A 13,116-nucleotide genomic window follows, 5' to 3' on the forward strand; every position below is an offset into this window, starting at 1 on the left:
GTTTTGCGTTCTTTTGGTTGGAAAGAAGAGCTGGCCTCGGTGCAGAGGATGCCAGGAGCAGAAAGTTTGTGACGAGTAAACACCTTTTTCTTTGCAGCAATGAGCGGACAATGTTGTAGTGAAAGTTGCGAATTATTGCATTGACCAACCTGTAGCATGAATGAAACGTTGTGACCCCATACCACCCTCCGGGACTAACGATGTGTTTGCCTCTGTTGAACAACTGAGCCGTGGGCCCGTAGTCGGACAAACGATTGTCAAGTGCCACTGTGTCGCGCTTACGTGTCCGTGATCACGTTCAAATGCCACGAAAGCGAAATAGGGGCGTCGCTATTCGCTGTGCACCTGGGTGTTCCTAGGTGGTTTTACCTGCCAGATCTGCTACGCCCTTGTCAGCCTGCGCTGCCTTGCACGGAGCAATGCACCAGGGCTCACTTTGGTATCCGCTCCAGGCGACCCTCGGGATCATATTTGTAACGTCAAGTCTGTGGCATCCTACTCATCCCCCTTCATCTTCCCTTTAGCTAAGTTTGCCTCGCCAAAAACTGGAACATTCTACACGAGAACTTGTTTTACCGTACATCCGATGAATCCAGCTCCCACTGCGGCAAACGCGTTGGTCTCGCGACACAGCTTGAAGCCTTCCGACAGTGGTCTCGTTATCTTTGCATACAATTCCTCTTCAAACTCTGAGGCGACATACTGAATAGACACAGGCATATGATAACAATTGCATGCAGTCCAATGTGTGTGCGAGGTACATGCAATGTCGAACGAGAACGTCACGGAAGTTCACAGTACAAGGCCCACCGCACCTGTCCCATCGAAGTGGATGAGACTTCCGGGCATGAACCCAACCCCGGCCCTCAGATAGATATAGGAACCTTTTGCCTCTGAGCCCGTCGGCTTCACCAGCATAACGAAATGTCTTCTACCACCCGCTGCCTCTTCTGATTCGCTCCTGAGCCTTCCTAGAATGACACACTTCAAAGCAGACCCTGGGAATGGCGTCGAAGATGGCGTATCAATGATGAGATCTGAAGTGTCATCTATCGCTGCAACCTCTGCATCAAAGCTCCGGGCAATGACTCTCAACCCTCGGGGTTCAGCTGAAATATCACCACTATAGCTCCAAGTCCCTAACGCGTTCGTGGCCCATGGCGAGATGATGTCCTTCGTTTCCCATTCAACCTGATAAAAGGGAAGGTCTAGGTATTCGATAGCGCCCTTGTATGCCATCCAAGACCACGTTGGGGGTGGGGCAGCCTTCGAAGATGTGTCGCTAGTGCTGTTGAAGGTGATCAGGTCTAGACTTTCCACGTCCTGGGCTCGGCGCCACAACAGACTCCGTCGCAGAAGGCCGGGCCCATTGTCGTCAAGCATGCCGAAGCCGCCACGGAGGCCAAGGCTCGAAATGAGGCGTTTCTCGAGCCCAGCTATAGCGACAGGCCGATCTTCGTAATGTGAGAAGCCGAGGCGCGAGTAACGCGCATAAAGATCTTGACAAAGCCGAATCTTCCCTCCTTGGTTTGCCTTCATCGCCACCGTGGGGAAGTTCGGGTCGCCGAGGAACGATGCAAGTTGGCTGTGAAGTTGATGGGTCAGCTCTGACGATCAGAAAGGTTAACCCGTTTCTCGGATATCAATGTCATCTCTCAAATTGTTCCCTACTTACTTGTGCATTTTTGTCATGGTCTCACAACGCACACCGTCTCCACACTCCCAGTATGTCTGCTTCTCCGTGAAATAAATGGTGCGTCTTGCCAATACCCTTTCCTGTAGAACCCAGCCGCGCTTATTGAGATGACTGTCCAAAACGTGCTGCTGGAAATTGTCCATGAATTCACAGACGTAAATGGGCGGCAGAGGGTGTTCGCGAAAAGTGAGGTACCTCCTTTGCTCACGAGGCTTCAGAAACCCATCATGCTGTCCTTTAGCAGAGCTCGCCGCTAATACACAATAGGCCTGGCTGAACACATCCTCCATACGCTTCGCCTCGTTATTGAAGTCTCCGTCTGGGCCCTGTATAATGCAGATTGAGTCGATCCATAAGTATCGATGGCCAAGGCCCCGTGTTACTCTTACAGCGTCCTGGAAGGTGATGGGCAAATGGTTGAATTCGATACCCTCCTTGTGTTGCTCCAGAGTCCCTCGGAATGTGCAAAAGTTCCTCGCGCTCTCAGGTCCCCATGGGTGGGACAGGGCGATATAGTCATATTTATCATTCCGTTGCGTCTCATATAGTTTCACAAATGCTGAATCCTCGCTACCGACGTCAATCAATCTCGTCGGCAAAGTCTTCTCGGGTGCGTTGAAAGACCTGCAATCCGTGTGATTTTGGTCACATTCCAGCAACCAATGTCGCATGATGTCAAAGTGTGCCGCCGTACCAGCCATCGGAAGTTGAGGCAAACCGATTCGGAGCCCACGTATGACGGCGGGAGTATCGCAAGAAACATCTAAGGAGTTCAGATGGTCAGCCCCACACTTGATAAATCATGATTCTTTCCAACTACCAGATATACACACCTCGTCCTTGATGAACCGTACAGACTGGTAGGTAACGCCCATTCAACTGCAGATTTGAGTCAACTTGATCAAAGAAGATGGATGAAATGTTGTCGAAAGAGTACTTGCAAATTCCCCATCGAAGCTTGCAAAATTCACATGACCTGGCCCGCTCCTGGAGCTGATCAAGACTGTCTCTTATTCGAAATTCCTGCTCCCCAAAGTCGAATTGCTTGCAACTCGCACACAATTTCGCGCGCCGTTGTGTCGTCGATAAGACCATTCTCAAATCCTCACTATCACGGAGCAGAGTATCGGCGAAAGAATTATCAGACTGAAATTCCCACTTGTCATTGAACTAGATAACAAGGTCAATGTCCGATGACCTTGGTTGGTTTGCGGAGTAAACTGGAGAAGTGAGACGAGCTTACGGGCTATTAAAGTTAGTTGAACGTGCCGCACGCATGAGACTGAATCACTGTGAGCTTACTGGCTACTCTCCGGCATCAATCAGTCTACTCAAATCAATGCATGATGTCAGAGGTGTATTTACAAGGATACTCACATGCTGTCACAAGAACGTTAGACCATATCGCAGTTTCCAGACACGTACAAGACTGGAAAATGGGATTGCACACTTACATCCTGTACAGAGCAAAAATTCGGTTTTCACATCAGTAAGTGCCTGAAACATGAAGGCGAGGTCATGTCTCACATACTGCTAATGCGTCAGTTCTTGCCCGATTTATAGTGGGTTGGCTTATTCCTCACGATCTGCTGATTTGAATGTTAATATCTCTGTTTTTCCAAGCGCCGTAATTGCCCATGATACTAAACTCTGGTTCAGAACTGCAGATGTGATAGGGTGAATTGAGGGTAGGATGCTTGGAGACATGAACTGACATTCCCTCCTCGCTGCTGAGTATTCCATGTGTCACCTTGGCCTTCTAATGCGACTGCTTTCCAGGAAAATGACGAATACGGATCATTCGGCTTGCATCTCTGGCAAATAGTCAAGAGAGATTGGTATAGGCCGCGTGCATCAGTCCGGTGTCTGGACATTCCTGGTATTGGGGCTGTTTCTACCACCAAAAGTTGGGTTTCAACGACTCCTAGAAGGTCAAGTAGAGCAGGCGATTCTCTAAGGCGTTCTCTCAATTCGTTGATAAGGATGGTGACTTCGCCGTGTACGGTCTGGTTAATCCAGCCTCGCGCAGCGGAGTAATCTCCGATCCAGAAGCAACTGGGCTTGTCCAAAAAGGCAGTTGCGCCGGTGAGGGCCTCCAAACCCTTCATCCCATAAACTAGCCATGTTATCAGTTGTAAAATGATGCAACCCATGGACCAGATGTCGAACAATCGTGTGGTCGGATGGTCCGGTTTACTGAATGCCTCCGGAGGCTTGTACGATGTTGTCCCGAAGCTTCGCATCGACGTAGCCTGCATTCCGTACCTCTCACCGGTGAGATACTCGTGCATTTTGGCCAAACCAAGGTCTGACATCTTCCAGGTACCAGGGAAGTCGTTGGAATTGCCAGGGGAGCTAAAGATAAGTATATTCTCGGGTTTCAGGTCGCCATGGCGATATGATGCCCTTTTGTTCCTCTTGAAGTCGTGAAGAGATTCGAGCGCAAGTGATAGCCCTAGAAGCTGCCGCAAAATACCAGGAATGAAGTAGCGGGCAATATGGTAACGGCGGTCGTAAGACTTGTGTTTCTCCCAGAAGTCCATGAGGTTGCCTTCGTCCGCCCAGGGAAAGACAAGAAAGAATCTGAAGGCCTGGATGAACATAGCTTTGACTTCGACCACGTGCAGGATGTTGCGTCGGCCAATTTTCTCCAGTGCGGTGGTTTCTCTTTCCCATACTTTCGGGTCTTTACCCTGGAAAAACTCTTTGATGGCAGCGGTGCGAGTCTTCTACGTCATTCAGTATCATTTTCTTTTTGACGCCGCGTGGTCTTGTGAACCAAATCGATTATTTGGAATAAGCATGTCTCACCTCGTTGATAGGGCCGATATTGATTAGAAACGTCTCATGGATCGCGACTTTATACACCGCGCCAAACCCTCCCGTCAACGGTTTATTGTCGCAAAGCTTAATAGGCAGAGGCATCCCGACAGGAAGAATCCTCCTATTATACCTCAAGTGCTGGGAGATCTCTGGAGCTTGGAACATGTATCGGTGGCATTCCAACATGTAAGTCCAGACATCGGCACGCCCAGGAAATATCGCTGCGATGTCCTGGCCAATCCATGCGACCCTTTTGTCTGTAAACCCAGCAATCCTGAGTGACTGTATTAGATCGATGAGAGTAGCTGTTGGCATCGAAATGGCGACACATATAGCGAATAGCTCTTTCACATCGTTCAGGATGTAGTCGATGAGGTATTTCTCCAACGGATTCCCATGGAGGTGTTGTATGATTGAATCCTTAGTGATGAGATCTAGGACACGTCTGGGGGCGAATCGAAGGTTAGAGTCACGTGGGAATCGGGATACGTTCACTTCTTTATTGATCTTTGTTGACAAAGTTTCATGTGGTCCCATGCTGTTCATATGAGTTGACAACATCTTCGCCAGAAGAGGGTGATTCCGCGATGCGATGAATATGGGTAGTTGAAAATAATGCCCCAAGTTCCACGGTCAAGAAGTCTAGGAACATTTTGGAGGTCTGAACGAGCTTTGAACGTAGCCGACCTGCCGACCCAGCTCAATCTGACCCAGGTCGGACGGCTGGAATGCTCACCGGTCTCAGGGTGATGGTGCAGGCAACGTATGCCAAGCAACACACGGCATTATATCATAGGCGGTGTTCAAGTGGGTGGTCAGATAACGCATAAGATCAGTGCCCGATCCCTATGTGTGTCACACACCCTGCACAGGCTATGACAGAACAGTACTGGCGACGCATTTGACGCCTGGGTACATCAGTTGACCGAGCCGTTTTTGACAAAACCGACCCCAAACCCCCACCTCAACACGAAATCGTGCCCAAAGGACTGCAGGTAAATTCTCCATACAGTCGCTCACCTGCGTGAAAGGTCCTTAGAATCCATCGCTGCTTCTGGTTCATCAGGCTCCGCCACTTTGCGGGCAAAGTTCGATCACAGGACCACGTCGATCGAATGGCACGCGATACATTCGGCTACATTGAACAAAAGAAGTGGCATGTCTGAATGTGCCTGAAGCAGGACAGGCACATGGATCTAGTTCTCTTCCTGTTGGTCCTTCTCGGGGTCATTGCTTAGAAGGCGGGTTGGTTCACGTCGTGCTAGTGCCTGAACGTAGTCTGACTCCCCTAATCCGCCATTTTGTCCATACCATACCCACAGGTAATCATCATTGATAGTTTCTCAGCACTGATCTGACGCTTCGTAGTTCCAATCGGGTCTTTCTAGTAAGTCCGTGGATTACGTTGAATGATGGTTGCGTGATTGGTGGCTTGGAATCCACGACTATGTTGTCGTTAGATATGAACAAGCAATTTGGAAACGTGACGCGAATGATGAGCTTATGAATCTGAAGATAGCACTTATAGACCACAACTGGACCCGACAGACGGAGTCCTCCCTAGGACAAGTTCGAATGCATTATCACCAGTAGGAAAGTAGAATAAGAGACAATACTGTCATTCAGGATGTCCAGAAATCCGTTGGATTGTTCGATAGGGGTCTAGAAGTCTGCCTTCATGAATCCGTGGGGTCTGAAAACGATTTATATACTTAGGGCTTTCACGGCAGGATCAGCAGATCTCGGGCCACAGCCATGTCCACACATCGCTGATGTATACAACAGTTGTCACTGTGACAAAAGTACCCGCCGATGAAGGTGGAGTGAATGTGTCTTTTGCGACAGACGCCTTAAGGCGCGCCCAGGCGCGCTCATGATGGCCCTGGGGGGCAATGCCTCAACACAGATGACATTGTGAACCGAACTGAGGCTCGTGCCAATCCTTCCAGGCAGACTTGTTGGCACCGACTCTTATCGTAGGCCAATGTGTAAATTACTCATCGTTGGGACATACGTGCACGAAAGAAGTATAAGACCCGTCATGCGCTCAGCGGTGCCACCCGGCCACGTTACGCTTCTCGCCCAGCAGGTCGATGCAATCCCGTAACATCAGAGTATCTCGAACACACGGTTTTCATATTCAGTTCACAGTCAATCCTGTTCCTTGACCTATATTACGTTCTCTACCAGTACAGGCTGAGAATTCCAAGCCATCTTGCTCCACTTTTTAGAGAGATGCCTAGTGGTCATCGAGCCGCAGGCTCAAGCGTGGCAGGTGAGATGACCAAACGGCAAGACAGTGATCTTGAGCTATTCGTTGACGATTATTTTCAATCACAGCTCCGTCTTGTTCCACTCAAGCCTCACTCGACCAAGAAGATGTGTCATGTCTCGATGTCAACCTGGGTGTTACGGACATTGGAACACAGAGAACTTTATCCGTGGTCAGCAATGGCTCCTCTTCAGCTGACCTGGCCTCTGTATCCCCAAATCCGTCAACGCCATCGCTTGTATCGCCTTCCGAAAGAGACTCTTCTTACGGTCCTGAGAGTATAGATGGCTTCGGGGATCGTGCTATAGTGAGTTGTGCCTTAATCAGAGAGGGCATCGTGTTCTTGAACCTAATCCATTGCCATATTCGCAGGGAAGCCAACCAGCAACATTCCAGCGCTTTCTAATCAGTGTTCTCGTGGAACCTCGAGGTGGCCCCAAAAGTAAAAGGTTCTTTCCCAATGCCGTCTTCTCAGAGCTCATAAATGAAAATGTTGTGCGCACAGAATTGCAACGCCAATTCGAATTTCTCGACCCTGCAGAATCAGGAAGAATGACACGAGCCATATGTGGATCTCGGCTGTTCAAGAAGATATTCTGCCTTCTAGCACTTGTCGACAAATTGTCAGACATGAGATACTTCATCCAACAAGGTGTGTCCGACGATCATCTGCCCTTGAATAAGGTAGCCCCAGAGGGTTGCAACGTTTTTACGCTGGGCTTTTACGACGCTACTGATGGGAAGATCAAACCGATTGCGTGCTTGAATCAGTGGAACCCTGCTACAATTCGGATGTTAGAAGAGTGGCAATGGAGCACCTTGGCGCCAACATTCCATCTTGGAGAAACCAAGGACATCAAGCATATCAGTCTCCCAAATAATATGCCTCTACCATTCACAGCTGACAGTCAATACGACACGGAATCCAAAACAATTCAAGGAGGCTACAGCACCGTCTTCCAAGTTACAATACATCCTTCACATCATTCCTTTCATGCTCGAGAGGTAAGCTCCCACTCTTCCGACTTTTGTCTCGTCCATTCTTATCCTTTACTGAATACGAGTGTTTTCTTTTCCCATTTCAAGTCAGCCAATATGATGTTATTATGTAATTGACCGAGGTTCAAAGATCACATCCGGTGACATATTTGCTGTCAAACGTCTCATGTCCAGGGATGAAGCTCAATTCGATCAAGAAAAGGAGATGCTGGTGACATTCAGTGGAAACGCCAACCCACATTTGATTTCCCTTTTGGCGACATATGAGCAATACAATGAGTACTACCTCATCTTCCCTTGGGCCGAGGGCGACCTTCAGTCCTTTTGGCGCGACCTTGACCCTAAGCCGTCAATGACCCACGACTCAGTCCTCTGGGTGGCCGAGCAGTGCTTTGGGGTTGCTAAGGGACTTCTAGCTATTCATCGACACCAGACCGTCAACCTTACCAGGCACAAATCTGCTTTCGCAGGCCATCAAGCCATACCTTGCCCAGAAAATCAGGTATGGCCACTTTTCGGGGTCCATGGAGATATCAAGCCACAGAATGTACTATGGTTCCAGGATGACCTCCGCGACGATAAACGTGGAATCCTGAAAATCTCAGATTTCGGCTTAGCTGAGTTCAAGACCAGCACCACCAAGATATACAGGCCATCCAGCCAGGTTGCCCTGTCCGCGTCATACCGGCCACCTGAATGTGAGTCCAAAAATGGGCGCATCGGCCAGTCTCAGGATATATGGGCACTTGGATGTCTATACCTCGAAATGGTTGCGTGGTTGCTGGGAGGTTGGCAGCTGGTACAAGAGTTTCAGCAGCGCCGTGCCTCAGGGGAGGGGTTTTCTTATTATGGACACGCAGCAGACACTGCATTCTTCCAAATAGAGAGTGTCTCCAAAGATGGCACAGCCTTTGTGATGGTCAAACCTGCAGTGACTGAGGTAAGCAAACGCCGCTACCCTCACAACTAACCTAACTAACCCTGCCAGTTCATCGACTACCTCCGCAGCATTCCGACCTGCACCGAATATATCCACTCGTTCCTTCACCTCATACAAACAGAGATGCTGATCCTCAAGCCAACGAATCAACGGGAAAGGGGGCGCATAGGCGCAATTGAGCTCGTTTCGAAGCTCAATCGCATGTGGCAGAACTGCCAAGATACCGAGTTTGCGACAACGTCAGTGGGTTGGCGTAAGTCCAAAAGGAGCTGTGATTCCAAAGAGCAGAATAATCTACCAGCTAAGCGACGGCAAGTGTAGGAGAAGGTTTTCTTTACTAGAGTAATGATCTTTTGCATAACACTCAGTCTATATCCAGCATGTAATTATATAGGAGATGCGGGTCTGTCGCTCATAACATGTTGAAAGCAATTTTCAAGTTCATTAGCAATTAGGAATTCCTAAGCTTATCAGCCCAAGCTCCTACTCCATTCTCGCACTTCAATCCATGCTCTCCGCTCGGCTAAGATGTTAGCCTATGCACTGCAATATGAAATGTCTCCTCGATATCTTTGCCACCCGCGAAGAGCGCAAAGATCATTGTGCTCAAGTGTGAGATTAAACAACGCGTATCGGCATGGGTATTGTGCGCTTCTGATTAGTATGGCAACACAACCTGAGGACCTTTGAACCTGACGGATGAAACATTTTTTTAACATGTGCTTCAGTCCGACGGGGTAAGAGAAAGTAGTTTATGGGTAATTTATGACTGCACTGTGTATCAAGGGCTTTTTCAAATGAGGTTACGTCAGAGAGTAGATGTGACATCTAAGAACCGTTCCCTACTATCGTTGTGCCGCCATTTCTTACTCTGAATCGTTTTATGCGAGACTTTCTGTGGACATTTTGTAGTTTAGTCGTTCATGGCCTAAAAACTTTGAATGCACGTGAGCGATACCAACAGCCACTGAGGCGTGATAGACGAGCAGCTGCCGCAAGGCCCTCACGTCGTTTGTTGCCTCCACCAGGCGTATTGCAGTTGAATGTAGACCGTAAGAGCCGCCAGAAGATATGCTCCCAAGCCAAATGCGGAAGAAGTGTCACCTGTACAGTGTGCGAACATGATAACAATGATGCCAGTGAAGACGATACCCAGCCAACACCACCACAAAATTAATACGTCGTTTCGTCGCTCGTTGACACGAATCCCATAGCCCACAATGTTCGGTATGCTGTCGAAATTTGGGAAAGGCTCGTCAAAGAGCGGACCGTCAAGCTTTTTCGCAGCGGCATTGTACCACTGGTGGCGAAGATGGGGCCCCGGGTATTTGAGCTCGTGCCACAGCGGGATATTCAGTGTGGTGAGTCTCATTGGGACAGGCTCATAAAGATAGCGATCTGTCGAGGAAGGCCACCGGCCACATTCGAATTGGTCAGGGTAGGTCTCTGCTGTAGCTGCTTGGGAAAACACATGGAACTGAGACAATGCAAGAGTCAACATTATTTTCCACGCCGGTTTCGCCTGCGGGGGGGGGCATTTACCTTCACAAAGTCAGCTGTACTTGGCGTGTGTAGAGGAGCCCATAGGCCGCCATCAGACACCCATTTCCGCCACAAGTCCCAAGTGGACGAAGACCGAATCGCAGATATCATTTGACTGGTACGCAGGTACTGAGCGAGCGACGAAGTCTTGATTGTAGCTGGTACGGTCGGAAGGAGAGAGGAGATCGACCATTGTTGTCCTCGGCGAGCTTCCTCATACTCTCTGAGCAGTGCGTTTAGAAGCATACCATCATTCCAATCATATCCAATGTGGACATGCCGGACTTTTGCTAGCGTTTGAAATTCTCTCCCTCCGACGCAGACCAGGAGGTGCATATCCCGAGGTTCTTCCGAGTTCGGTGCCATCAAGTTCATAGTAGGGGTTGCGGGTAGACTTGGAAGGGCCGTTGCCCTAGTATGTGTCGAGCTTATTGGCAGAGCGGCCCGTGTGGAGCTTGTGGTTGAATAGACGCCCGGTGGTGTGGCCAGCGCCGGTAGACTGGGGGCCGTAACACCATTCTGTGGCAAATTTGGACGTCCTCGGACCGCAGCGGCATTCTTCATAATGTTTTGCCGCACGCTTTCCACCCCACCTTCCGAGTCTTCTAGTTCTCTCACGTCAATGTACGTATACCGGCCACAGCCCTGCATTAATCAAAGACGAAGTGAGCATCTCAGTCCCATTTCGACGTATAGGTACAGGCACAAAACTCACACAAAGATACCATAACCTCTGCGAGCCGTCTGGTGATGGCCAGATTATGTCAGTGATCCATCTGGTGAGCCGCACCCACTTTGGGACGGTCTCTTCGGACCCATAATCAGTTTCGTTCGGTAGAGATTCCTGAAAGATGTTTGAGCTAGGGATCAAGGTTTCTTCCCACGTGTGCTCAACTTGTACTTCAGCGAGACTTGGACTTGTCAAAGTGGAAATTCCAGTTTCGCTCATCCTATCAAGAGAGGGTGTTTGGGGCCAGGTGAAATCATCGTCGGGAAAAAGCGCCGCATAGTCGTTTGGCCGTGACGAGTGACCCGTTTTGAAGCCAGGGTATCTATTCAAGATACCGCTCTTCCTGACGGCGTCTCTGATAGTTCTTGCATCCTTTCTGCGTCTGATGTCCCGGAAATAGAACACAATGGCTGGCCTTGCTATCTCTTCTGTTCGGCCCGTCATGAAGACGCGAAATAGCGGGTCGGATATATGTCCCATGTGCGCCTTCAGGTAGTCACTTATCAATGGCTCCAGTTCCTCAAACACTTCCAGTGCAGGACCTTTGGCCTCCCAGAAATGGTTCGCTTCAACCGTGAGTATGAGCCTGCCGGTAGATAGTTCCGGATTCGGCCACTTCACCCACTTCGGTAGCTTGACTTCCGTCTCTGATCCGACATATCCAGAGTCAATTGAGTAGCCATTGTCGACATTGAAATCTGGCGCACCATTTGATTCTTGGGCTTGAGGCTTTTTGACTTCTGGAGCTGCTCCGTCACCTGGAGTCATTATGAGTACTCCGGCTGGAAGCTCTTGCGTCTGATGAGTCTGTGGCCCCCCATCGTCTGAAGCTGATCCAGTATATCTTATGTTGACGTTGGTTTCTGCTGGAACCTGTTGCTCTTGGTGGCACTGAGATCCGCTATCTTCTGAAGCTGATGCAGTACATTCGGTCTCACCGTCGATCTTTGCTCCAGAATTTTGGTCACGGTGCGTTTTCTTCCCAAAACTGGCACCAAGCCTGGCGCGGAGACTTTTGCGATTGGTGAGAAGGGGCATCGTCGCCGAGCAACATGTGGAGACCACTGATCAAGTGGTGACTGGTAATAAGGTCTTTGAGGACTAATTGACCATGGAAGCAATTAATTCACCAGAGCGTTCATCAAAAGTGGCTGATGGATCGTGGGTTGGCAGGGTTCCGAGGAATGGTACCGGACGCAAATTTCTGAACGAAAGCACGGTCATCTGTCAGTAGAAGCAGGCCATTGAATCAGGTGGTCATGAACGCGCCCTGCGGGGCTGCGGCTTCCGTGTCACACCTGCTTAGCAAGCGAGAAGTGTACATATGTAGGAAATCTCGTCAGCTCACGCATTTGATTCCGGAGCTTCTGCTCCTGCTCAGTGAAGGATCCAGGTTTCGATGGAGAAGCCACAACATATTCTGCAGGAGACTTTCTTGTTCCGTTGTGACCGAATCTAGTGCTGGAGCTTACTCACTATCTCTTGTTTCTAACATGAAAGTGTTCAGTTATCTGGGCAATGGCCCGCATACACGCAAGTGATCGCAGCTGAGCGGGGTTGTAAATCTATAGAGATGTGGTGTACGAATTGCAGTGTTTCTTTCTTGCAACGAGATCAAGCCAATAACTTCATGTGCAATATTTGAGGTAGGACTGTGTCTGTAGATCTACAAGATCGTCGATCAGACGCACACCGGTCAAGGCAAGTTGGTTGCCTCTGCAGCGTAATCTTCCGCGATGAACCAATAGTTGCTATCAAGGTTTGCAGCCAGCAGTCTTTTCAGCCCTTGCCGACCATCCGTTCCCACCCGAATCATTCGCTGAAATCTCCACATGTACTGCATACGACGGCGCATTGTCCGATCAAGTACACACATGACGGAGTCGGCACTTGATCTGTCGACGTCAGCCCCATGTCGAATGGTGGAAGGATCCATCCGCGGGCATGACACGGGCTAACCCATGGTCGGTGTATTGTGTACACATGTACGATGTGTCAGGCATAGCCTGCTTCTGACTGCATATTCGTACATCCGATCTCTCGGCTATGGGCCGATAGACAGCATGCAGTAGTTCACCTTGATCAGGAATGTCGAGACTATCACTCCGCATCCG

At 49.5% G+C, this 13,116-nt stretch overlaps 3 protein-coding genes across 3 annotated transcripts; 1 reads left to right on the forward strand and 2 right to left on the reverse strand.

Moving 5' to 3' along the window:
• Positions 1 to 792: 792 nt before the first annotated feature.
• INS49_004487 (uncharacterized protein) lies at positions 793 to 5,056 on the reverse strand (the record flags this gene model as incomplete). Its single annotated transcript, XM_043165276.1, has 5 exons — positions 793 to 1,585; positions 1,676 to 2,022; positions 2,086 to 2,459; positions 3,894 to 4,425; positions 4,508 to 5,056. The coding sequence occupies 5 exons, from the start codon at positions 5,054 to 5,056 to the stop codon at positions 793 to 795; spliced, it is 2,595 nt and encodes an 864-aa protein (XP_043017991.1).
• A 2,900-nt stretch (positions 5,057 to 7,956) lies between these two features.
• Positions 7,957 to 9,051, forward strand: INS49_004488 (uncharacterized protein; the record flags this gene model as incomplete). Its single annotated transcript, XM_043165277.1, has 3 exons — positions 7,957 to 8,730; positions 8,779 to 8,983; positions 9,047 to 9,051. 3 exons carry the CDS (start codon positions 7,957 to 7,959, stop codon positions 9,049 to 9,051), a joined length of 984 nt encoding a protein of 327 aa, XP_043017992.1.
• A 607-nt stretch (positions 9,052 to 9,658) lies between these two features.
• On the reverse strand, positions 9,659 to 11,770 carry INS49_004489 (uncharacterized protein; the record flags this gene model as incomplete). Its single annotated transcript, XM_043165278.1, has 4 exons — positions 9,659 to 9,665; positions 9,738 to 10,207; positions 10,273 to 10,917; positions 10,988 to 11,770. The coding sequence occupies 4 exons, from the start codon at positions 11,768 to 11,770 to the stop codon at positions 9,659 to 9,661; spliced, it is 1,905 nt and encodes a 634-aa protein (XP_043017993.1).
• Positions 11,771 to 13,116: the final 1,346 nt, after the last annotated feature.

The sequence above is a fragment of the Diaporthe citri genome, assembly GCF_014595645.1.
Source record: "Diaporthe citri strain NFHF-8-4 chromosome Unknown scaffold_12, whole genome shotgun sequence".
NCBI classification, from domain to species: Eukaryota; Fungi; Ascomycota; class Sordariomycetes; order Diaporthales; family Diaporthaceae; genus Diaporthe; species Diaporthe citri.